The sequence below is a fragment of the Anser cygnoides genome, chromosome 25, assembly GCF_040182565.1.
Source record: "Anser cygnoides isolate HZ-2024a breed goose chromosome 25, Taihu_goose_T2T_genome, whole genome shotgun sequence".
NCBI lineage: Eukaryota > Metazoa > Chordata > Aves > Anseriformes > Anatidae > Anser > Anser cygnoides.
In genome coordinates, this window is record NC_089897.1 from 2,102,698 (window position 1) to 2,124,117 (window position 21,420).

The 21,420-nt window shown below is 65.3% G+C and overlaps 2 protein-coding genes across 6 annotated transcripts in view; both read left to right on the forward strand.

Moving 5' to 3' along the window:
• Nucleotides 1-7,462, forward strand: part of CACNA1S (calcium voltage-gated channel subunit alpha1 S) — a 34,304-nt gene extending 26,842 nt beyond the window's left edge. Inside the window, exons 33-44 of one of the 2 annotated variants that reach the window (XM_013196974.3) lie at nt 331-490; nt 885-1,012; nt 1,464-1,560; nt 2,303-2,405; nt 3,467-3,568; nt 3,685-3,809; nt 4,405-4,533; nt 5,079-5,269; nt 5,928-5,992; nt 6,201-6,310; nt 6,741-6,857; nt 7,017-7,462. In XM_013196974.3, the coding sequence (XP_013052428.3) occupies nt 331-490; nt 885-1,012; nt 1,464-1,560; nt 2,303-2,405; nt 3,467-3,568; nt 3,685-3,809; nt 4,405-4,533; nt 5,079-5,269; nt 5,928-5,992; nt 6,201-6,310; nt 6,741-6,857; nt 7,017-7,271 (1,582 nt within the window). In that variant the 3' untranslated portion in view covers nt 7,272-7,462. Of the gene's footprint in view, nt 1-330; nt 491-884; nt 1,013-1,463; nt 1,561-2,302; nt 2,406-3,466; nt 3,569-3,684; nt 3,810-4,404; nt 4,534-5,078; nt 5,270-5,927; nt 5,993-6,200; nt 6,311-6,694; nt 6,858-7,016 lie in introns of both variants that reach the window. The other variant, XM_066982984.1, reaches the window with a different exon arrangement.
• Nucleotides 7,463-10,042: 2,580 nt separating this feature from the next.
• Nucleotides 10,043-21,420, forward strand: part of KIF21B (kinesin family member 21B) — a 34,490-nt gene continuing 23,112 nt past the window's right edge. For all 4 annotated transcript variants that reach the window (XR_010826549.1, XR_010826550.1, XM_066982921.1 and 1 more), the window contains exons 1-2: nt 10,043-10,196; nt 20,925-21,147. Coding sequence is in view for 2 of the 4 variants with exons in the window: in XM_066982921.1 (XP_066839022.1) it covers nt 10,159-10,196; nt 20,925-21,147 (261 nt within the window). In the remaining 2 variants the exon portion in view is untranslated. The remainder of the gene's footprint in view (nt 10,197-20,924; nt 21,148-21,420) is intronic.

Genomic DNA, 21,420 nt, shown 5'->3' on the forward strand with positions numbered 1-21,420 from the left:
GCAGCTGATTGATCTCTTGCCCTACAGAAAAAAGTCTGGGGGCACCGCGGCTTTTCTGTTCTGCATGTTTCCTTCCCAGACTTGATTTTAATTAGTGAATTTTCAGGAAAAGCAAGGGGAAGGGAGAGTTCAGCCCAAGGCTTTCCTTGACCCCAAATGCTTCGCTTTGGAGCTTGCAATAGCAGGCTCCCACGCCCTCCCTGCAGCAGTGCAGCGAGCCCAGGATCCTGCCCGCTCCTTTCCCTGCTCCCTTGTGTACGGGGCTGGTCCCTGCGGGCCCAGCAGCCCTCCAGGAGGGGCCGGGTCCAGCGGGCATCCCCTTCTCCCCAGGTGTGCGACAGGGGAGGCCTGGCAGGAGATCCTGCTGGACTGCAGCTACGGGAAGCTGTGCGACCCCGAGTCCGACTTTGCCGAGGGCGAGGAGTACACCTGCGGCACGGGCTTCGCCTACTTCTATTTCATCAGCTTCTACATGCTCTGCGCCTTCCTGGTACGTGGGGCTGCACATCCCCGTTAGTTCCTCCCCGTATCCCCCACGTGCTGCTGCTCAGCCATGCACCGGTGCTGGCTCCTGAGAGGGAAGAGCTGCGTGTGCCGGCCGCATCCTGCCGTGTAATCCCATGGGGTGGGGGGCCTGCCTCTGCGTGGGGTCACCAACAGCATCCCCTGGCTCCAGGGAACCCCGGCACCTTCTTGTCCCTGACCCAACGTGCGTCTGCCTGCGCTTTGCCCCCTCACCGGAGCCCACGGGCTGCCCTGCCCTGCTGTGCGCGGGGTGGGGGGGTTCACGATCCCATTGTGCATGGGGTGGGGGGTCACGGTCCTGCTGCGTGGGGACCCACAGAGGGCCAGGGCATCCTTCACACCCGCCCCTCTGCCCCCAGATCATTAACCTCTTTGTGGCCGTCATCATGGACAACTTTGACTACCTCACACGCGACTGGTCCATCCTCGGACCCCACCACCTGGATGAGTTCAAGCGGATCTGGGCTGAGTACGACCCCGAGGCCAAGTGAGTGACCGCGTGTGCACGGCAGGGGGTGAGGGACATGGGGGGGACGCTCTGTGGGGGCCGGGGTGGGCTGCCCTCTCTGCTGCAACCTGGGGCCAGCAGGGCCGTGCGAGACTCAGCACTGTTTGGCATTTAGATCCTGGCTTCTTAGAGGTGGATGTGGGCTTGTCAGTATGTCCCAGGGTTGGCACAAGCCATCAGGAGTTTTGGGGACACAAGACTCCCGTTTCCCTGCTCACCCAGCCCTGGTGGTGCTGCCAACTCTTCCCATGCCACCTTTATCTGCCACCTTGCCTTGGGGAACAGTTGTTTTCCCCAAGAGGAGCACAGGGAAGTAAAAAGACTTGCCCACCATGCAGACCACGAAGACAAACCCACCCAGCCCCTCCCCAAACCACTGCCCCCCCCTTGTCTGCCACCACGCTGCTGAAGCAGCTCGTTGTCTCTGCAGGGGCAGGATCAAACACTTGGACGTGGTGACTCTGCTGAGACGTATCCAGCCTCCCCTAGGCTTCGGGAAGTTCTGCCCGCACCGTGTAGCTTGTAAGGTAAGAGCCAAGGAGAGGTGGGTGCGTGGACATGGGGCACCTTCCCCAGGCCATCCCCGCATCCTCCCTGGGGAGGCTGAGGACACAAATTCAGCCAGCTTTCCACTTTCATGCTTTATACTCGTGCTCTGACCTCTGGTTTTTAATGGAGAGGAGTCTTCCAGAGGCGAGGAGAGGTGCTGTAACCTGCATGGAGTTGATGCATTTCAGGGTCCTGAAGACAAGGACCTGCCTGTGCTCACCTCCACGCCCAGGGGATGACACCCATGGGCTGACCTCCTGCAGCCCTCGTTGCAGAGGAGTTTCCAAGCTATGCTGGGTGCTCCACATCTGCACCTGGGGCAAGAGGGCAGCGCTGGGGCTGAGTACTTGGCCACATCTTCTGGGCTGTCGAGGTTTGTCTCCAAGGGCTGATAGCACTGAGGGAGCTGGAGACTCTGCAGTCTTGGGCACACTTTTCCACGCTTGGCTCTCTGCACGAAGCCAGGATCTGTACGAGGCTCCCAGGAAACCATGTGGGCAGGAGCTCAGGTTTATACCTCCATGGGTATAAACCCTCAGGGGTCTTGACCAAGCTTGTTAGGGGGTTGATCCCCAGACCCCTCATGGCAGCCTGGTGCGCTTTGAGGGGGATGGAAGGCAAAGCAGCACGACCCTGAGAGCAGCACCGTGTTTCTCCTGCTGGGGAGAGCAGCCAGCCTGCTCTGCTTCGTGGGGACATGGTTATCGATTTGCTCTGCAGCGTCTGGTGTGCATGAACATGCCCCTGAACAGCGACGGCACCGTCACCTTCAATGCAACCCTCTTTGCGCTGGTGAGGACAGCCCTCAAGATCAAGACAGAAGGTACGGGGTGCCCGGGTCTGCTTCCATGGCACGGTGGGGGGACCCTCTCCTTGTGCTGCAGGCTGCCAGTTATGCACTGTTCCCCCCCTCTGTCTGGTGACCTCAGGGCTTCTTGTTGGTGTGGCAAGACCCTCTGTTGCAGCCCCCAGCTTCATACCATTACCTTGTTGGACCAGAGACCATGGGCACGTGCATGGGGCTGCTCAGGCCAAGCCTGGAGGGCATTATGAGTTTCAGGGCTGTGTGTTGCAACCCTGAAGAGCAAACCACTGGCATCCCAGATGGGTAACTTCACTCTGAAGAGCTCAGGAGCTGTTCTGACCCAGTTCCAATCCCTGCCTCAGTGCACAGCCACCGGGCTCCCTTCCTACACCGTTGAGTGTAGCCTGATCTCCCCCTGCGCTGGTTGTTCCAGTTTTCCATCTCCCCGGGTATGTTTAACCTCAGACTGGAATGGAAGAGGGTGGCTGCCCTTTGAATTCAGCTGTGCCGGGGTGGAGTTGCTTTCGCCCTCTTCCTCGCCAGCAGGGCGGTTTGCAAAGCCCTGCCTTGGTAAGAAACCACACCAGCTGGTTTCCGTGCCCGTGGGTCAGGCAGCATCCCCCAGGCAGCCCAGGCAGGAGCGGGGCTGAGGCCAGCCTCCCCCAGCAGCACGGCGCGGTGCCTCCCCTTCAGCCGGGGTGGGGGACACCAGCCTCCAGCACCGGGCAGGAAGCACTGGGAGGATCACAGGAGATCTGAGAGCACGCATGAGGACAGACTGGGCTTGCAAGACAGCAGGAGTGGTAAAGCCTGGGAGAGCACGGAAGGGAGGGTTGGAGCCTGCTGCTGATCATCACAACAGAGACCACGGCACTCATGTTCCACCCGTTTCCTAGCTCTGACTCACCCTGTAGTTAAGGTCTTTTTGCTAAAATCAAAGCCTTATTCCTACAAAGCTCCTGTTTGATGGGTGGTGTCACACCCTGGAAGAGCCTGGCCGGGTTTCCACACGCTTTGCCGTCCTTCACGTGGCTTTCCCTTGGGAACAAACCACTCCGTCCCGCTCGCTTTTCTCACAGGTAACTTCGAGCAGGCCAACGAGGAGCTCAGAGCTATTATCAAAAAAATCTGGAAGCGAACCAGCATGAAACTCCTGGACCAGGTCATCCCACCTATCGGAGGTATCTCACCCCGTGCTACCTCCCGGGGGGGGCAAACAACCCCTGGGGCTCAGCCGCTATGGCGATTCGGGGCCTCGTGGCAGGCAGTGCCATCAGGCTGCTCTCCTCCCTTCCAGATGATGAGGTGACAGTGGGCAAATTCTATGCCACGTTCCTCATCCAGGAGCATTTCAGGAAGTTCATGAAGCGCCAGGAGGAGTATTACGGGTACCGTCCCAAGAAGAACCCCGTAGAGATCCAGGTTAGTGGTGCTGAGAGACCTGGGTGCCTGGTGCACCCCAAAGCACCCCTCATTGGGAAGAGGAGAGGGGACCAAGCGGAGAGGGGCTGATGGGGGTGGTCCTGAGCAGGACCTCTGCGGTCAGAGAAACCTGCACAGGAGCCTCGGAGGATGCTGTCAGGGTGGGATTGGGGAGGAGGCATCTTTGTGCCCGGTCAGAGCAGCAGGGATGTGCCCGGCCTCTCCTGACCTTCTTACAGGGAGGAAATCACTTTGTGGTGGAAAAAAAACAAGGCCCGAGAGTGCCGGGTGAGGGAATGAGCCAGGCCCCTGCTCAGATACCTGTGGGTGAGGGACAAAGGCCCGTCTCCCCCTTGGGCACCACCGGCCCAACCCATTAACGGGCTGCCCTTAACAAACCCCTTTGTGGGGCAGCGTCAGCCCAAAGCTGTTCCCCCAAGCACAGGGCCAGCTGCAGGGTGACCACGGCCTTTGCCCTGTTGTAAGGCCTGGAGACCTCCTGAGCGTGCCTCATCACCGTTCCTTCTCCAAAGCCCCACGTGAGAGGGGTCGTGGGGCCAGGCCACCTCCAGCCATGCCGCCTTCTCCCCACCAGGCCGGGCTGAGGAGCATTGAAGAAGAAGCAGCTCCGGAAATCCATCGAGCCATCTCTGGGGACCTGATGGCTGAGGAGGAGCTGGAAAGAGCGATGGTGGAGGCTGCCATGGAGGAAGGGATATACAGGGTGAGCACAGCCCATGGGGCACCCCACCATTTGGTGGGGGCTCAGCGTGGCAACCAGCAGGCCTCGGAGATGAGCCTGACCATGGCAGGCAGTTTGGGCCACCACGATTATATCAGTGCTTCTGTCTTCTCCCTGAGCATCGGGACATCCTGGCCGAGTCGCCCTGAGCAGCATGTTCATGGTCTGAATTTTTGGGTAGACCTGTGTGGTGCCAGGAGTTGGACTCGATGATCCTTGTGGGTCCCTTCCGTCTCGGGATATTCTATGATTCTATGTTACTCGCCTCGGTTTCCCCGTCTATTTTTATAGACCCTGCTCATGTGCCTGGCAGGGATGCGATGAACGCAGGTTTGGAGGGCCCCATCCACAACTTCTGCCAGGCTAAGGCAGGACAGCTGGGTGCCACCACCACCACAGCGGGGTCAGATCCACTTCTCGCTCCCTGGTGTTCCCACTGGCCCCCAAACACGTTTCCTCCCATGGGAATGGTCCCAAAGCCTCCCAGAGCTCCGGGCCTCCTCTGACGCCCTCCCCGTTGGTTGCAGAGGACAGGCGGCTTGTTTGGCCAGGTCGACAGCTTCCTGGAGCCGAGCAGCCCCCTGCAGCCCCAGGTGGCCAGCCAGAGACCCCTGCAGTTCGCAGAGGTGGGCAGCGAAGACCTCGATTCCCCTGTCTTCCTCGACGAATTCCCCCAGGAAGGCAACACCAACACCAACAACAGCAACTGGCCGGAGGGGTAAGGGCTGGTGAGCCTCGGGTGGGCATGGCAAAGCTGGGGGAAGAGCTGGGGACTGTGCCCTGCAGCTCCCAGGGAGGCTGTGCTGGTGGCAGGCTGCGCGTTGGTCGTGCCCAGGGGCTCCTCATGGGGCCAGGAAAGATCTGGAGAAGGGGCAGGGTTGCAGCAGCGAGCTCCCTGCGCACTGCGGGGAGGAATCAGGGGCTGGATGCCAATGCAGAAGCAGTCCCATAGATGCAGGAGCTCCGTGCAGAAACTTGGCCCTTGAGGTGTGAGGTAGGGGTATCTACTAGATAGTGATGTCTAGAGGTGTTCCCAGGACACACAAGGTAGCTCTAGGGCTGATGTGCAGCCCCACACATCAGTGTGCATGTCTCCCTGAGCTTGTCCTTGTCATTCCTTCATCTCAGCGCTGTTAGCATCGCTGTTTCTGAGTGCCAAGGCCCAGGTAGAGGCCACCAGTGCCCAACATGGGTACAAGAGAAAAGTGTTACCAGTGTAAGAGAATATACTTCTCCTTCTTGGGGTCTCCCCCCTGCTCATCCATCCCAGCTGTGTCCCCCAGGGTGGACAAGGTGGGGAGGGCTGCATCCGTGGGTGGAGCTGGGTGCAGAGTGGAGGTCCCTGCTCAGCTGCCCCGTCTGCCTGCCCCTGCCAGGCTGCAGTACGAGGACGAGGTGCTGAGGAAGACGGCGCCAGCAGCACCCAGGCCTCCAGCACAGGGTGAGTGTCAGCATCTTTCCTGTCCTGGGGTCCTGAGCCTGCTCGGGGTGCTGGTAGCAGGCAGGAGGAGGAGCTGGGACTTCCAGCAGTCCAAAACCCCTCCACATGGTTCCCCTGGTTTCGATAAGCCTTTCCCACCGGGTCCCCTCTGGGTGGCTGTCGTGGCCTTGCCCTTGTGCCTACCCGATGTCCCCTCCTGTCCTTCTAGGCCGTGACCTCCCCTTCCCTTCGGAGAGGCTGCAGCGGAGGCCGAGCGGGAGGCGAGGAGCCACCTCTGGGCATCGCCCAGCGTCAGGGCAGCACCTTCTGCCCCAGGAGGTAACGGGGACGATGCGGGCCGGAGGCAGCGAAGCAGGGAACGTGGGCTGAAGCTCCTTCCCCTCCTGGGCAAGGCCACCACAGCTCCCTGGCTCCCTGCACGCTCCTGGAGCCGGAGCAGAATAAAATGGGGTCAGGATCGCTCCCCCGGTCCTCTGCTGCCCCGTGGCTGGCCCCAGTGCCCCCTCGCCTGGTAATTTGGCTCCTGCCTCAGTACCCAGGCAGGTGGGTAAGGGCTGGTACCCCGCTGTTTGCCCACACTGCCCTGCTGGTCCCTTTGCTGGTGGCGCCCTGGACGCGGGAGCTCCAGAAAGATGGGATTGCGTGTACAGGCTGGACACGGTCCCTGCAGCCCTCACATTTACGTGGGAGAGGTTTTCCGTGGGCGCTGCCCGAGGCTGAGCTGCGGCTCTCTGCTCCTTTCACCCAGCTGTCCAGAGGGGGTGGCGCTGCGACGGGAGCAGCCCCCAGCTCAGAACACCAGCGGGGTGAAAGCGGCGACCCAAGCACTTCTTCCACCCCGGCCATCACCTTCCTCATCCAGGAGGTAAGGCAGGGGCTGGCGGGGGGAAAGGCAGAGCTGCCGGGGAGGGAAGGGGGCTGGCGGGGGCTGCTCGTGGCACGGTGGGGGACTGGAGCAGGACAAAGGCAACGAGCGTGAGCCCTTCTGCTACGGACTGGGCTGTGACCCCGTCCTCTGCTGCAGGCTCTGATCTCCGGGGGCCTTGAGGCTCTGGCCCGGGACCCATCCTTCGTGGCAGTGACCAGGGACGAGATGGCAGCCAGCAGCCAGCTGGAGATGGATGAAGTGGAGAAGGCAGCTGTGGAGCTGCTGAAGGGAAGAGAAGCACCGCAGGACGCCGGCTCTGTCCCCTGGGACACCTCGGCTGCGTCACCAGCCGGCTCCCCGGGGCTCAGCACAGCCGCCTCCCAAAAATCCAGTCCTGCTGCTCACCCGTGAGCCGCCTGCCACTGTGGCCCCAAGGGCTTAGCCCCTTTCAGGACCCCGTGGGGGCTACCAGAGCAACGACATACGTCTCCCCACCTTTTTGGGGCTGTGGCTCCGGGATGCCGGTGACGGGACCGGATAATGCTGTGCCAGAAGGGTCTGGCAAGAGCTGGACAGGTCATTAAAATGTCCCTGCTGTGTGACTCCGTGGCTTCCCCGTCCCCTCCTTCCTCTGCCAGTCCTGCTGCACAGCTCAGGGCTGCTGCCCCAGCCCAGCCTGGGGAGGGGACTGCAAATTAAGGCCCAATTAAGTAGAACTGCAGCGATTTGCAGCCCCCAGCCCCAGTGCTGAAGGAGATCCGACCCCGCAGGTCCGTGCAGCAGCCCCAGGTCTAACTGAGAGCAGAGCTGGCCCCCGCAGGGGAATTTCCATCCCTCTGGGTATCTCCAAACACCACGCTGAGGCTCGGGCACTGCACGCCCACCCCACGGCTCAGCTTGGGCTCATCCAGCCCCTGGACATCATCCCGGCCCCGCGGGGGACAGGTCAGAGGTGCCACAGCCAGGGGCTGGGATCCCAGTGCCTGCTGCCTGCTGGTGCCAGCTCTGCCCAGTGCTGCCCGCTCACGGTCCTCTGCTGCCTGGGCAGTGCTGGGGCCGTGCAGCAGCTGGTTTTATTTCTCTCCAGGAAGGGGTCTGCCCCGGGGCTCGGGTTTACAGACTTCAAGTGCCCCAGGAGGAATTTGGGTGCCAGGCACTGGGGCAGCCCCGTGTCCCTCGGGCATCTCTTTGCAGAGTTCTTGCTTCAGAGGGCCTCCAGCCCCTCCAAAGTGGGCAATTCAGGGCTCTTCCTTGCCTAATATATATTAAAATGCAGCAAACCGATAGGTCCCAGGAGAGGTATTGAATCAATAGCGCTTGTCTGCTCTCCAGCAGGGCATTTTGTTAACTTAATAAAAGGGAAATGGCTGTTGCTGATCTCCATCTGCAGCCCGAGCTCTGGGGAGCCCTTCTGGCACAGGGGACGTGGTGGAGCAGCCCCCTTCCCCCAGGGGATGCAGGCAGGCAGTGGGATCGGGTAGGGGCAGCCCTGGGAATCCCCTGCTCCTGCCCTAGGGCAAGGCTCACAGCCCCTTACGTGATCCTAAACACCTCTGCACACTCCCAAAGTGTGTTTTGGGAGCGGGTTGCTGATGAACGTGGTGTTTTTGTTGGGGGGGCTGTCAAGGATGCGCCTCAAGGTGGGCAGTGGTGGTTTGTGGGTCCTCTGGGGGGTGCAGGGCTGCGTGTGCCCCCTTCTGAGGGTGGAGGGGTGGGGGCGTGCTCATTGGAGCCCCCATACGTGAAGGGTGACGCGGTGAGGGGGTCCTACTGCAGCAACGGTGCAATGCCTCCGCACCCTCTCCTGGGGTCTGGGGCTGCAGGGGGCTGATCTGCCCCAAAGTGGCGTTTGGGGGGGGGTTCTCCCTCAGGATGGAGCACGGGGTGGGCTCTGTGGGGCAGCGCGTGGAGTCACCAGCCCTCCAGCCCCGGGGGGCTCTGGTGGGGGCACCCAGCTCCCTGCTGCCCTGCTCAGTGGGGTGACACCAAGGCTGGGGTGGCACCTGGCCCCGCATGGCCCCGGCACCCGCTTGGTACGGCCTGGTGCAGCCCTGTATGGCCCAGTGCAGCCCTGTATGGCCCAGTACGCCCGGTGCAGCCCTGTATGACCCAGTGCAGCCCTGTATGGCCCAGTACAACCAGTGCAGCCCTGTATGGCGCAGTGCAGCCCTGCACAGCCTGGTACACCCAGTGCAGTCCTGTATGGCCCAGTACACCTGGTGCAGCCCCACACGGTCCGGTGCAGCCCTATATGGCTTTGTACACCCAGCGCAGCCCTGCACAACCTGGTGCAGCCCTATATGGCCTGGTACACCCGCTGCAGCCCTGTATGACCCGGTGCAGCCCTGCACAGCCCGGTGCACCCAATGCAGACCTATACGGCCCGGTTACACCCATTACACCCACTGCAGCCCTGTATGGCCCAGTTACACCCGGTGCAGCCCCATACGTCCCGGTTACACCCAGTACTCCCAGTACACCCACTGCAGCCCTGTATGGCCCAGTTACACCCGGTGCACCCACTGCAGCCCTGTATGGCCCAGTTACACCCGGTGCAGCCCCATACGTCCCGGTTACACCCAGTACTCCCAGTGCACCCACTGCAGCCCAGTATGGCCCGGTTACAGCCAGTGCAGCCCCATACGGCCGGTTATACTCAGTACTCCCAGTACACCCACTGCAGCCCAGTAGGGCCCGGTTACACCCGGTGCAGCCCCATACGTCCCAGTTACACCCAGTACTCCCAGTGCACCCACTGCAGCCCAGTATGGCCCGGTTACACCCAGTACACGCAGGACCGGGGCCGCCGGCCCGGCAGAGGGCAGCAGGGACGGACGGGGGGGGGGGCGGGGGGGGGGGCGCTGGGGTGGGTGCGCGTGTAAGCGGTGGGGGGGGGGGGGGGGGGGCTGCGCGTGTCCGACCGTGCGCGTGTGCGCGCCTGGCCGGGGGCGTGCCCCCGGAGCCCCGCCCCTCGTGACCACGCCCCAGACACGCCCCTCGAGGCCCCGCCCCCTCCGAACCACGCCCTCCCCGCAGCCCCCGCCCCTCCCGGCCCCGCTCGCTGCGGAGCCCCCCCCCCCCCCCCCCACCGGCGGCACCGACCCCGGCGGCAGCGCCCGGACCGCCCCCGGCACCTGGGGCCGCCCGGCCCCACCGCCCCCTTCCTCCTCCTCCTCCTCCTCCTCCTCCTCCTCCTCCTCCTCCTCCTCCTCCTCCTCCTCCTCTTCTTCCTCCTCCTCCCCCCGCAGCCGCGGATGCTCTCGGGCAGCGGCGGCCGCGGTGCCCGGGCGGGGGGGGCATGGCGGCCCCGGACAGCTGCGTTAAGGTGGCCGTGAGGTGAGCGCCGGCCGGGGGGGGGCGGGGGTCCCGGGACGGGATGGGATGGGGGGGGGGGTACGGGGAAGGTGCATCCCCGGGGGGGGCTCGGTGCAACCCCGGGGGGGGCTCGGTGCAACGCCCAGGGCGGCTCGGTGCACCCCCATGGGGGGCTCGGTGCATCCCCGGGGGGGACTCGGTGCACCCCCAAGGGGAGCTCGGTGCACCCCCAAGGGGAGCTCGGTGCACCCCCAAGGGGGGCTCGGTACCCACCTCGGGCTTCCCAACCCCCCCTCAGTCTATTCCCCCTCTCCAGGGCAGCACGGGGGTCCCCCGAGCGGTGCGGTGCCGTGCCAGCCCCTCCCAGCCCCCCCACTCATCATTTTTGGGGCTGCCCCCCCCCCATCAGCTCCATCACTGCTCCGCTGCCCGGCCCCGCAGTGCGGGGGGACCCCCAGACCCCCCCCCCCCCGCGGCTCCTGGCAGGTTTGGGGTCGGGTTGTTTGACCCCCGGTGCTGTGTGTGGGGGGGGGACACACGGGGGGGTCCCTGCGATGTGCTGGGGGGGGGGGCGATGCAGCATCTCCGTGTCCTTTGTGCTGTCTCCGGGCTGGGAACAATGCCCCTCACGGGTCCTGCACCTCCATAAAGGAGCTGCCAGCGGCACCTAATTCATGCCTGGCTGGGGGGGGGGCTCGGGGGGGGCCCGGGGCTGGGTTGCAGCCGGCGGAGCAGATCCCCAACCTCTCCTGCGGATCCGCAGGGGGACGGATGGAGCTCGGAGCCGAGCGGGGGGCTCTTTGTTAGCGCCGTACCCGGCTGGGTGTATTCCGAGCGCAGCCGCTGGGGTCCTGAGACCCGCGGCGTTTTCTTCGCTTCTCTCTCTCTCCCTGCCAGGAAAGGAGGAAGGAGCCCCCACGTCCACCCCACCACCCCCCCCGGCAGAAGGGGGTTAAGACCCCGCTGGAAGCCCATGGTGAGGCAGGCAGGGCTGGTGCCCCCTTGTCCCAACCGGAGCTGCCACCCGGCGTGGGGCAGGGACCGGGCGCTCGGCTTCCTCCCGCTCGCCCCGTGGCTGCCCCGGGTCAGCCCGCGGCTTCCGCACTGTCACGGGTCAGGCCCCGGGTGCGCTGAGCTCCCCTGCAGGCTGCCGGAGCGGGGCGAGGGAAGGATCAGGCCCTCCCCGTCTGGCTGCTCCTGCCTCGGATCCCACCGCGGGGCTGCGGGAAGGGCGAGGGGGTAACCCAGCGGGTGCCGCGGCCCCATGCCCGTAACGGCTCGAGGTGGATGGGGTGCGGGTGGCAGTCTGCAGGGGGGGTGCGTTAGTGCTCGAAGGAAGATGCAGAGGCAGTGCCCTGGGCAGAGCACAAAAGATGCTGGGCGCAGCGTCAGTGGTGGAGGGGGAAATGGTGGGTGTGTGGCTGCGCGTGCCGCCGCCTGCGTGCGGGTGCACCAAGGCACCTGGTGGTGCTGCCTGCTTGGCGAGCTGTTGGTGGGGGTTTTCTGCCTTGTTCCACCCGCCAGGCTGAGAATTGGGGTCTGGCAGGCTGGGGGAGCAGCGGGGAGGTGACAGCAGCCCTCCTGTGTGGGTGCTCCCGCGGTGCCCGTGCAGGGCAGGTCAGGGGTGGCCGTGCCAGGGCACTGACCCGGGAGCCGAGCGATGCCGGCGGCTGCGGGTGGAGATTTCCTGCTGGCCGCACTCTTCCCGTCCTCCATCCTGCGTTTCTCTTGGGATGGAGCCTTGGAACAAAGGCCCGACTCAGGGCCGGTCCCTTTTCCCCAGGAGATGAGCGGGTGCTGTCAGGGATGGCGGCTGCGGAGCTGGTTTTGGGCAGGGCTGTTCCCAACCGAACCCTTCAGCCCCTGCCTGCGCTGCTGTCGGGTGCGCGGGGAGGGGATCAGGAGCAGGAGGTGATCGAAATACTCATCCTTCCCTCCACGGCGTCGTGGTGGGGCTGGGGCATCCGTGGCGAGGATCGGGGTGGGGAGGGAAGGCGCCCATCCCTCTCCCCCACCCCCAGCTCGGGGAAGGGTGCCGGTGTCCCCCTGGGTGCCACCGGTGGGCAGCGGGTAGCGGGGACGATGCCGTGGGTCTGTGAACGGGCAGGACAAAGGAGGGTGGGAGCGAGGAGGCTGCGAGACAAAGCAGGCAGGTCGCAGCGCTGGGGGGGGGGGAGATGCGTGGCTCCTGGGCACGGGAGGGCCGAGCCTCTCTCCCTGCTGCATTTGTGCCCAAGCACAAGCAAGGGTCCTCTCCCACCCTGCGGGGTTTCTTTGTGTGACACCTTGCGGGGGAGCAGCCGGGCTGCGGGGTCCTCCCGGACCCCCACCCTCTGTGCAAAGCAGGTCCCAGCTCCCCCCCCCCCCGGCTGTCTCGGGACAGGGCAGCTCCGGGAAGGATCGCAGAGGAGGTCGAACGCCTTTGGGGTGCGGCAGGATGGGAACAAAAGCCCCAGTTTTGTCCCTTTGTGATACCGTGCCAGCTATGCCCTTATTTTGGGTCTCTGCGTCCCTGCTGTTGGTGGGAGCGAGGGGGGACGTGGGGGGGCTTGGGAGGAAGGTGCTGGGAGCTGCCGGGCGGTGGGCACGGTCCCACTGATGTCGAGAGGTGCTGCAGCCACCAGGACCCATCTCTGGGGCCTCGCGGAGCCCCCAAGATTGGGAGGACCAAGAAGGGGGGGCCCTGGTTCTTCTGCTTGCCCTGCCCTGGCAGGAGGAGGCAGGGGAGATGCTGCAGTGTGTCACCATCGGCCTTAATGTATAAAATAAATTTTCTCCCTTCCCCTCTGAGAGCCTCGGCGGCCCTGTTGGCACTGGGGCCGCGTGGAGCTGGGTGCCGAGGGGGGGGGTTATTTAGGGCACGGGGGTGGTTTTTTTTGGGCTTCCTGTGCGCCACGAGCGAAATGGCTGATGCCTGCTGCAGCGCCGCCGCCAGCAGCGAGAAACGCAGGCCTGGGGGTGCTCCCGGCCCCGCGGCCAGCGTCTACCTGGGGCAGGGACCCACCCTGCGCTCCTGGGGGGCTGGCTGGCTCCTGCCCCACAGCCAGGGTCTGCCTTCCCCGGTGCCGAGCCCGCCGGGTCGCTTCGTGGGCCCGTCGGAGCTCGCCGGCTCTGGCGGACGGCGCCGGGGAAGGAAGCGAGGGGCTGAGCCGGGTGCCGTGCGCCGCAGCACCGCGTTCAGCTGCCGCCAGCCACCGCGGTGCTGAGCGGGGCGACCTCAAAACCTCGGGTGCTCGCTCAGCAACCCCGGGGAGGCAACAACCCCCCCGTTCCTTCCGCAGGTGACCTTCAGCATGGTTGCTGCACAGCAGCTCGCTGCAGCTCCCCGCAGAGCGTCTGGCCGGGCTCGGGGCCCCCCCTGTGTGTGGCACCGGGGCTCATGGTGGGCTCCGGCAGCCTCGGCGAGCCGGGGGTGCTGCGGGGGGAGCAGGGCTCCGGGGCTGCTTGTGGGTGCTGGCGCCCGGCCCCGCTGCACGCGTGGTTTTGCTGTGTCAGGGAGGGCCGGTGGTGCGCGGGAACCCGGAGGCTGTGTGACTCCTTGGCTGGGGGGGGGAGGTCTGAGAAGCCGGGCTGGCTGCAGAAATGCTCCCCAAGAGCCCTTTCCAGCCACCCAGACGTGGTGTTCATCAGGGGGGAAAGCAGCACCCCCCCCGTGCCGGAGCTGCCTGCGGCACCCCAGCGCGCCCGGCCGGCTGCCGAGACTCAGGAAGCAGAGCTTGTGAAATTGGGGAAGGAAGTTGAGTCGGATTTCAAGTTTATTTAAACTCCGCAACCTCCAGTCCTCCGCTGCTCTCACAAACGCTCCCGCCGAGATGCTCCGTGCCCCTGCGCCGGCAGCCCGGGCGCTGGCTGGGTGCTGCCCTGGGAACTGCTCCCACCCCGTGCCCGGGAGGCAGGGCGGGATGCTCAGCATCACGCAGCCGTCGTGGCGTGCCCGGGGGGGGGGCTCGGCTTGGTGCGACCACGGGGGGCAAAGCATCCTGCCGCCGTGCCTGGGGCTCCGCCGCTCGCTGGGGTGGTTTCCGCTCGCACGAAGCCTGCGGGACCGGGGACGGGTGCCGAGGAGGCGGCGTGGTTGCGCCCCTTTTGAACCAAAAGGGCAGGGGCCGTGGGGGCTGGCTCCTCCCGGGGCTGGTTTTGGGTCCAGGTGGGGAGGTGGCATCGGCCTGAGCTGTGTCACGGTGGTGGCACCCGAGGGCGGTGGCACCGCGATGGGTGGCACAGCCTGGTCCCCAGTGCTCGCTGCCCTCGTGGTGCTGCCGTGGCTCTGAGCCCTTTGGTACGGTCCCGGGGTTTTTTTTGGTTGAAGGTGTCCCTTCAAGGGTCCGTAAGGTCCCTTTCATCCCACGCCGCTCTGGGACGCCATGGGGCTGGCTGGTGTTAGGCTGATTCTGCTCGTGGGGCTTTATGGGGGGGGGGGGGGGGGCAGTTTGGGCAGGGGGCGGGCGAGACAAACCCACCCCGCTGCCTGGGGATGTGCCTGGCTCCCAGGGTGACAGCGGGACAGCCCTCCCCGGTGTCATGGCACTGCCCAGCACCGGGACATCCCTTTTCCCCATCCCTTTTGGGGTGTTTCTCCCATCTGCAGGGACTGGGAGCCTCCTTAGCGAGTGGGATCCAAGCTCCGAGACCTGTGTTGGGGGGGGGCAGCATTTTGGGAAGCTGCTGCAGCCGCAGGGACCCTGAGCCATCTTCCCCCATCCTCTGCCTCCGTGCAGGGCATCCCCGTCCCGCTGCCGTGCGCGTTTCCATCCCCGCCCCGAGCGGGGTTCAGGTGGGGGGGGGGGGGCATGCTTGGGGGCAGCGCCGGGGCCAGGTGTGTGAGCGAGAGGGGGGTTTTTCCGTGCCTGGCCTCAATCAGGCGTGCGCCCGCTGGGTTTTACAGCGGAAATGTTCGAGAGGGGCTGGAAACGGCGGCGGCGCGAGGGGAGCGGGGCTGCGCACGGCGGCTCAGCGCGGGGACGTCGCAGCCCGCAGCTCCCAGGGGCTTTTGGTGCCTGCGCCCTACGGGATTTAAATGCTTGATGCCACGAAGCGCCAGGAACCGGGGGCTCTCGGTGCCTTTCCTGCACCTGGAGCGAAACCGGGGGGGGGACAGGAGGTGAGGCTCTGACTGAGAGCGGTTTGCGGGAGGTGAAGCTCCAAACAAAGCTGTCAGGAACACGGCCCCGGCCCCAGGGAGGGAAGGCGATACCCCCACCGAGCCCGTGCTAATCGAGGGGCCTGCCCCGGCCCCCCCCCGGTGTTGTGCTGTTCCTGCTGCGGGGGCTTGCCCTGGTGGTCCCAGGAGGATTTTTTTCCTGCTGGAGGCTGTCAAAACAGTCCCCAGCTGCTGGGTTAAACAGCCGGCGGGCTCGGGGCGTGCTGGATCGCGTGGAGAGCTGAGCTTGGCCCTGTAACTTGTGTAACCCCCCCCCCGGGGGCGTTCCTGCCTGGCTGCACTTCGTGCCCAGGGCTCGGTGGGTGCCGGGGGGGGTTGCTTGGTGCTCCGTCCCCCTCCCCAAGCTCAGGGTTTGTTTTCATGGTGCCACCAGCACCCTGGGTACAGCCCGGAGACTGGTGCCGACGTGTCCTGGGGCAGCGCTGTGCCAGCCCAGCCCTCCTGGGGGGGGGCGAAAGGTTTCATCGGTGTCCTCCTGCCCCCACCAACGGGGCCTTGCCGCAGTCGGGACCCCACGCCCATGGGGTGATGGGCGGTGTTGTGCCCATCACCCCGTGCTCGGGGCTATTTAGGGTGGGCTCTGGGTCTGCAACCCCTTCCCCTCCTAGCGGAGCCCCTGGGTGACCGAGGCATGTGCCACCTGCATGGGCGCAGCCGGCTTTTTGCTTGTGCTGGAGGGGAATGGGGCAGAGAAAATCCCCCAGGGGCATGAGGGCGGCCGTCCTCCCTCTGAGCAAGGACGCTCCCAGCCCGAGTTAGCAGTAGGGCATCCCCCGGGCTGTGGGGCTGCAGCCTCTGCTCGTCCATATTTCATGCTGGACCTTCCCAGGAGGGATACAGGGGCGTAAGGAGCCTGTTGCCATCCCCAGCGTGGGCCCAGCTTTGCACCTGGTGGTTTCGGTGGCTTCGCAGCGTGCCCGTGCCGTTCCCGTGTGCTTGGAGCGAACGGGGCTGCGCGGTGCCCTGCGCCTTGGTCGCTTCACGTGCGCTCCTTGCGCTGCCCACCCCAGGGTTTTGGGGCCCTGCACCCCTTCGTGTGTGACTGCCCTGGGTCTGCCATCCAGAAACATCCTCGTGGCATCTCCCAGCCCTTCCCCCAGGCAGGTCCAGCGTGGAGCCTTTGGGAACCCCAGCTGCTTTGGGGATGGAGAAGGAGGAGCCCAGAGGCATTGCAAACTCGGTGCTCCCACTGCCCTCCAGGCGATGCGTTGGGAAAAACGCGATCCCCTGCTCCCCCTGAGCCCTGCCGAGCCCTGCCTGCAGCCTTGGGCTGGGGTCTCCTGGGTGCCGGGTCCCCGTGCAGGCTGCGCGTCCCCTGGCCCTTGGTGGGTCTCGGTGTGGAGCAGATGGCGCGGCTCGGGGCCGGTGTGCTCCTGCCAGAGCTAATGAGCAACACACGGCGGCTGCCAAGGCCTGATTTAAAGGTTTCCCTAAGCCTGGGAAAGCCTGGAGCAGGAGGATTAGGAGGCCCGGAGGGCTCTGGGGTTGAAAGCAGCGGGGTTTGCCCCATAGGGACCTGGCAGGGAGCATTGCTGTGCCCTCGGTGCTCAGCCGGCACGGAGGCAGGCTGAGCCCAGCGCTCGCCCGTGTTGTGCTGGCTCCCGCTAGGAAATGCCCTGCTATATCTCTTAATCTAAGTGTTTTCCGACCAGACCTGGCAGTCCCAGGGGAGCCTTATTCAATTTTCTCTGATTGCGGAGCTGCTTCCCTGCCGCGGTAATTAAATGCTCAACTTTGTCTTGATTTGGGTCCGGAGCAACCTGTGTGCCGCCAGCCGGCTCTGGGCACGTGAGAGCCCTCTGGGGCCCCGTGCTGGGCTGGGGGCTCGTCCTCTGGGGACGGGGGCAGGTCCCCGGGGGGAGCCTTGGGCAGCCCGAGGCTTTCTGTGCTGGCCTGGGGATGTGGGAAAACTGGGGGGGGGTTGCTCCGATCTACTTGGGGGGCTGCTGGTGGGCACGGGCAGGCCGGACCTTGTGCCAGCACTGTTAGGTGTGCTGTGCATGGGGGCTCCCTGACCCCTAGGGTGTCTTTGGGGAAGGGCACAGCAGGATATTAGGGACGCTCTGTGCTCTCCTCCTGGCTGCCCTATGCTGCTGGGGGGGGGGGGTCACGGGGCAGCAGCAAAGCATGGAGGGCACCTTTGGGGTTGACGTGAGCAAAGTTTTTGGGGAGGGGGGGGAGCAGAGGGTCTCCCGTGCAAGTCTGGGCTGCGCAGTGGATGCTCCTGTGGGTCTGATGCTGGGGAGGCCGGAGAGAGCCTGGGAGCGGGGATGGGAGCGATGTGGGCGCTGTGGGGAGCGGGGATGGGAGCCGGGGGACCGCAGGCACCGTGGGGAGCGGAGCCAGGCACTGCCCGGGCTCGCCCGGCGCTGTCTGTGCAGGTACATCGGAGGCTGCTCGGCTGGCCCCGGGGCTGCCAGCTCCACCCTGCGCCAGCCCTCGCAGCCAGGGCTGCCTGCCAGATCCGCCTCGGAGAGGTGGGAGCTCCCCGCTGCACCGGGGCAATGCCTGGCAGCCTGCGGTCGTGCGGCTCTAACAGGCAGCGAGAGGCAGGGGCAGACAGAGCGATGGCCCCTGGGTGCCCAGCAGGCGCTGGGGGGGGCTGCCTGCACCCCCAGTCTGAAGCAGCTGCCCTGGGCTGGGAAGTGGTGGCGAGTGGACGTGTGCTTGGCCTTGCTGGGGAGTGCCAAGGGCTGGGACAGCCCTGGTTGGAAGTGGGTGATGCTGCGGGATGGCTCTGGGGGAGGTCGGATCCCTTCCCGTTGCACCGAAGCCCACCCCGCTGGCTGCAAGGCTGGAGGTGCTGGGGGGGGGGGCTCCCCGCAGGGTCAGCTCCTGCCCCGGGGCCGGAGGGAGCCCCGAGGGCTGCCCGTGGGAGCCGGCAGCCTCGTGCTGCCTGCCCAGCGCTTGGCTCCCAGCCTGGCACCGAACAACCCGAGCTTTGTGCGTGCCGCGGGGCGCTCCGCGGCGCTCCCTGCCCCTCGGGGTGCGGGACCCGCTCCCCGCTTCTCCGCTTCCTCCCCAGATGCTCGGTCGCCCTGGCAGCTGAGCCATGGAGACGGGCGCTTTCACAGCCTGCCAGCCCGGCAGGAAAGGGGAGGAGAGAGCTCAGAGAGGCTCCCCTCCGCGCCGCCGCTGAGCCTTTGTGTCCCCTTGTGTCCCCTGCGCGGATGCGGGCTTTCCCTGGCATCGCGCCGCTCGTGCTGCGGGGTGTGCGTGCCGATGCCGGAGCAGGCAGGCTCCTGCCGTGCCGCCTGTCATCCCCTCGGTGAGTGCTGCTGGTTTGGGAAGGAGCTGGTTCGGGAATCTCCCCCCCTTGCCTGTGCCTTCCTCTGTCTGCGCATCCGTCTGCAGCCATCCCTGCGCCTCGTGCCTCGGTTTATCAGCGTGGGCACGAGGGAGATGGGGCTGGTGGCGTCCTGGTGGCCCCAGGGCAGTTTGTGTCCTCCCCACGCTGGTGGCTTTGCACCGAAGCAGCCGGGGACAGCCAAGGGGACAGCCAAAAAGCTGGAGGAGCCTGCACCGGGATCAGCCGGGCTCTGCTCTCTGTGCTTGTCCCAGCCTCTTGGGGCAGGGCATCCTGGCACGTTCGGCTCTGTGCTGGGCACGGTGCTGGGCACGGTGCTGGGCACAAGCTGCCTGGGCTGGTGGGGCTGTGTCCCACTGCTGGGATTGCAGGCGAGGGAGCAGCTCCATCAGCCTGTAGGGTGGGCCCTGCTGGCACCCCCCCAGTTCTGCTGGGCGGAGGGGACGCGGTGAGCATCCTCTTCAATAGGGCAGGGCCAAGGAGAGGCAGAGCGCACCCGGGCGGTGACCTCATGCACCCCACAGTTGCTGCTCTGTGTTGTAGAGGAAAGAAACTGAGGCAGGGCAAGGCAAAAAGCTGCCGGCTCCCCCGGCAGCACCTGGTGGGGCTGAGAGTAGGGCCGAGGGGAGAGCCTGTGCCAGCTCTGCAGGTCCCTAGGGCTTGGGAGGAGAAGGTCTCGTGCCTCTACACCCAGTGCCTGGTGTGGCGATGCCCGCCCGGGAGGGCTGGGCTGGGCTGAGACCCCCCGAGGGGCAGAGAGCTGGGGCTGCCCAACGCCTGGGAGCAGGGACGGTGGCACTGGCCTGGGGAAACCTTCGTGGTGAGTCTTGGTGGCCACATAAATCTCCCGACACCGGGTGACAGCCGCGTCCCCCGTCCGTGTCTGCTGGCGCTCGTTGTGCTCATCCCTGCCCTCTGCTCCGCTCTTGTAATGGGGGGGGGCTGATATTTGCTGTCTGCAGCAGCTCCCCGGGGTGTACCCAAGTGGTACGATTAAAAAAAGAACGAAGGATTTTGCTGAAAGCCCTGCTCTGATTTTTCTTGGAGAGGGAAAAGTTTCCAGAAGTGCCCTGGTTCCAGTTTGTTCCTCTGCCCGTCCCTGGGGGACGCTGTCGCCGTGCAAGCCTGGGGATGGGGAGCGCTTCATCTGGGTGAAAAAAAAGAAAAAAAAAAAAGTAATTAAAACTGGGGTTCGTTTTCCTGGAGGAGGGTGGGCCCCTGGGAAGGCGACGGCAGCGAGTCTCGGGCTGAGCACATCAGAAGCTGCTTTCTATTGTGGCTGCTGAGCTAAATATACCCGCGGACACATCGCGCTGTTCCCACGCGCCTGCTGCGCAGCCTCGCAGCCCACCCGCCTCCCACGCCACGGGGGTTTTGCCCCCACCCAGCTCTCCCTCGCCTGCCCCCAGCCCTCCCGGTGAGCCCCCCGTCCCGCAAAGCCTCCGCTGCGGGCGCTGCGGGCTCGGGAGGAATTAATAGCCTCGTTGATGAAGCACCAAGGGAGAGGAGCTCTGCAGTCATTAGCTCTAATGAGAGCCGCTTGCCAGGGCGCTTGGCTCCGCGTTCCCTTCTTTCTCCGCAAGTCCCCGGGGACCTGGCAGCTTCCCGCAGCCGCCGCTTCCCCCGAAACGCGGAGCTGCTGCACCGCCCTGGCGCCTGTCGTGCAGCAGATCCGCGTCGGTGCGGTGCCTGCGGCGCACCCGAAGGGTTTGGGGCGGTTGGATGCAGCGGGTGGGGACGCGGCGGGTCGGTCGTGCCCGCTGCCGGAGCTGCCCTGGTCCCGTCTGCAGCCCGGGGCAGGCACCGGGCTGGGCGGAGGGTTGGTTCCAGTCGGTGGTTTTGGCGCTGGCACCGTCTCGTCGGGTTTTGCGCTTTGCATTTCATTTTGCACTTTTAATTTTTTCGCTTTTCTAAGTGCAGTTTGATCTCGCTGCCTTTTGAGCGGGTGCGCTCACGTTGCAGCTGGCTGTCCCTCGGCATGCCCGTGCCTTGGCGCTCCAGGCTGCTTCGAGGAATTGATCGGTGTCTACCTGCAGCCCGGGGCTTGCTGCCTGGCTGGGGACATGGCGAATAAACTGGTGTGGGAGTGGGAGACTGGGCTTTATTCAGCTGTTGGAGCAAGGGAAGCTGTTGTGAGCTGTGCGCTCCGTACCGCGAGCGGTGGCACTGCTGTCACCTGCCTGGAGCAGCCACGGCTCCAGCGTGGGGCACGGTGGTGTCCCCAGGAGCAGGCAGCGGGGTGAGCCCCGAGGCTGTCCTCAGCCTCTTCCTCCTCCTGCAGGATCCGTCCCCAGCTGTCCAAAGAGAAGATCGAGGGATGTCACATCTGCACCTCCGTGACGCCCGGCGAGCCCCAGGTGCTGCTGGGGAAGGACAAAGCCTTCACCTACGACTTTGTCTTCGACCTGGACACGTGGCAGGAGCAGATCTACACGACGTGTGTGGGCAAGCTCATCGAAGGCTGCTTCGAGGGCTATAATGCCACCGTGCTGGCGTACGGCCAGGTACCTGCTTTGCCCTCTTCTTGGGCTCCGTCGTGGGCTTTGGGCTCTCCTGAGCCACTGGCGCCTGCAGAGGTTAGGGGAAGGCAAAGGTGTTAAAGGTCCTGGGCGCAGAGGGGACAGAGATGGCCCTGGGCTGGGTGGGAGCTGGGGCAGGGGCTGGCCTGGGGTGGGAGAAGGGGGAGACACAGCTGGGGCATGTGTGGGGGCCTTGGGGCGTTTGGGGAGCCCGGGGTGGTGTGGGCGCAGGGGGCATCGAGGACCCAAGCAGCACCC